This window comes from Limulus polyphemus, unplaced genomic scaffold (assembly GCF_000517525.1).
Source record: "Limulus polyphemus unplaced genomic scaffold, Limulus_polyphemus-2.1.2 Scaffold275, whole genome shotgun sequence".
Classification (NCBI taxonomy): domain Eukaryota; kingdom Metazoa; phylum Arthropoda; class Merostomata; order Xiphosura; family Limulidae; genus Limulus; species Limulus polyphemus.
Window position 1 is genome coordinate 750,356 of NW_013665885.1, and position 2,284 is coordinate 752,639.

Below are 2,284 nucleotides of genomic sequence, written 5' to 3' on the forward strand. Positions count from 1 at the left end.
CTGCGATACACTTAATCTCAATATTCGCGCTAAAACAAACAGTATCACGAACGAACGAACGTCAACTTCAACAATACCCCGTGACTGCAGTTCAATTACTCACTGTCTACTCACACGCATCACCTTAATCTCGCGTCACGTTGTCCCCTCTTATATATACCAAACTACCCTATATCTAGCAAATACTAGAGCATTCGCCAAGATACGGGATAGTTCTAGAAACGTGGCGTCACTGTAGTCATGTGATCTCGATGACGCAACAATATATACTTGTAAAGCGAATCTGGTATGGCAATGTCTTCAGTTCTAAAATATTTCTAACAGGAATCATATCCACAAGATTAAATAAATTTTTAAAGGCTCTTTTCGCACACTGATGGTATCTAGTAGGTACGAGATAATAACTCGTACTTATATTTTTATTTTTCACCTGGGGGTTTAGAACTTCCGTACTAAGTAAAACGTAGGAAGTAAACAATGAAGAGTTTGTAGAGTTTTTGTTTTATGGTCTAACTATTATTCATTTGGTGAAACTCGCGATATCCCTAGTAAATATCGCGATGTAGTTTGGAAACCTCTGCCTTATTTTCTTAATATTTGACTTTCACATTTCTAATGTTTGATAAATTGTGCAAAATTCAAAACTCTCAATTTTTGGATAATATTTAAACCCGTAAATTATTAACACTCTCATCGTAAATACGCCTATAATCATGTAAAACAATAAACTGTCTAATTTGGAAAATGATGATATTACAGATTTATTTTATTTTCACCAAACGTACAATTGAAAATATAATCTGTGGTGAAGGGGCCTTTTTAAGTTATTATTATTATTATTAACATATTATTTCATTCGTTATACCCTCTGCTAACTCAGTTTGGCCCTTTCAAGGCTTATCAGCACAGTCTGGGTCAGCAAACCAAACAGATACAGTAAGGCCTCTTATATTGGTGGTGTGTATATAATATTTATGGAGTTTTTAAGCCATTTTTAACTAACTAAATAAAAGAAATCTGTAAAATCATCATGCGAATGTCGGTCCACTGTATAATATCCAGTAATAACTTTGGCGCAATGCCACAGTGTTATTCACATACCAAAAATAATTAAGTTTAATATATCAAAATGATGAGCTAAAAAGACTTAAATGCACAATAAATATTATAAGTCTGGAAAAAAATATATACAGTATTATTGTAATAAGTGATTGGTAACTGAATACGTCTTTTATTGTTTCTTAAATGTTAAACAAGTCAATTATGTTGCATGTATGATACATTTTTATGTACGAAGTGTCGGATCAAAAAGTAACTTAAAAACAATTACTGTGCATGAAATAATGAAAACAGAGGTATTCTCTGGCTTTTCATAATTTTTTTCGCTACTTTTTAATTTTTTATCAGAGACAAATTTGTTAATTCTAACTACATTTCAAGAATTTTAACTCAAACTATTTTACAATCGATATTTTACATTTTCTTACATGTATTTTAATTCTTGAAGAACTTTAAAAAAATAATATTTTCATTTCTACACATATCCAAAGAGTTTTGCCTGTAAACAAAACAAGCACTAATCGACTTATTTTAGTATTTTGTTCCCATCCTAAAGAATAACTATTTTTGATACAAAATTATCATCTTTTGAAAATGCATTATCCATTTCTTGATTTTCAAGCTTTCCTCTTAGTTTTGGAGAGAACTTGGTCGAAACATTGTTATGGTGCTAAATCAGTTGGTTTCGACATTTACAACTGAGACATGGCTTCGAAAACAAATATAAAGAAAGTTTAAATATGACTGGATAGAGCAAGAATGAGAATATTGCGTAATGTTAGAGTAAATATATTGGTTTAACGTTTTTTATAGTTTTTATTATTTTTTTAATTAAGTACAAATAACTTACCTATACACTGTTGGTAAAGTATACTTACATTCCCCTTTTGTTGTTACTTCTTGTTTCATACAGCAATTGTCGCGACTTTATCATTGAGCTTTGCAGCTCTTTGCCGCAGGCAGACTGTTTGTCGTCGAGTAAATAATGCGCATGCGCGGTTTTTCTTAGGGAAACATTCTAACTACACATGCTTATGCAGCATGATCTCGGTCAGAAAGCGTAACGGTCATATATACAAACAAGCAGAATAATAGTATAGACATTTTTTGAAGTGTCGTTCCTTGTTTAAATATAGTGTTTTACTTCCCAATAAATATACTATGGTTTTATTGAGTTGCAACATGAGTTGAGTTTACTGCTTTGTGAGTATGGTAGATGGCTACC

General features: G+C 31.5%; 1 protein-coding gene across 4 annotated transcripts in view; it reads right to left on the reverse strand.

Moving 5' to 3' along the window:
* Positions 1-1,976, reverse strand: part of LOC106456958 (glycine receptor subunit alpha-4-like) — a 74,171-nt gene extending 72,195 nt beyond the window's left edge. For all 4 annotated transcript variants that reach the window (XM_022382759.1, XM_022382762.1, XM_022382761.1 and 1 more), the window contains exon 1: positions 1,910-1,976. In XM_022382759.1, the coding sequence (XP_022238467.1) occupies positions 1,910-1,968 (59 nt within the window). In that variant the 5' untranslated portion in view covers positions 1,969-1,976. The remainder of the gene's footprint in view (positions 1-1,909) is intronic.
* Positions 1,977-2,284: the final 308 nt, after the last annotated feature.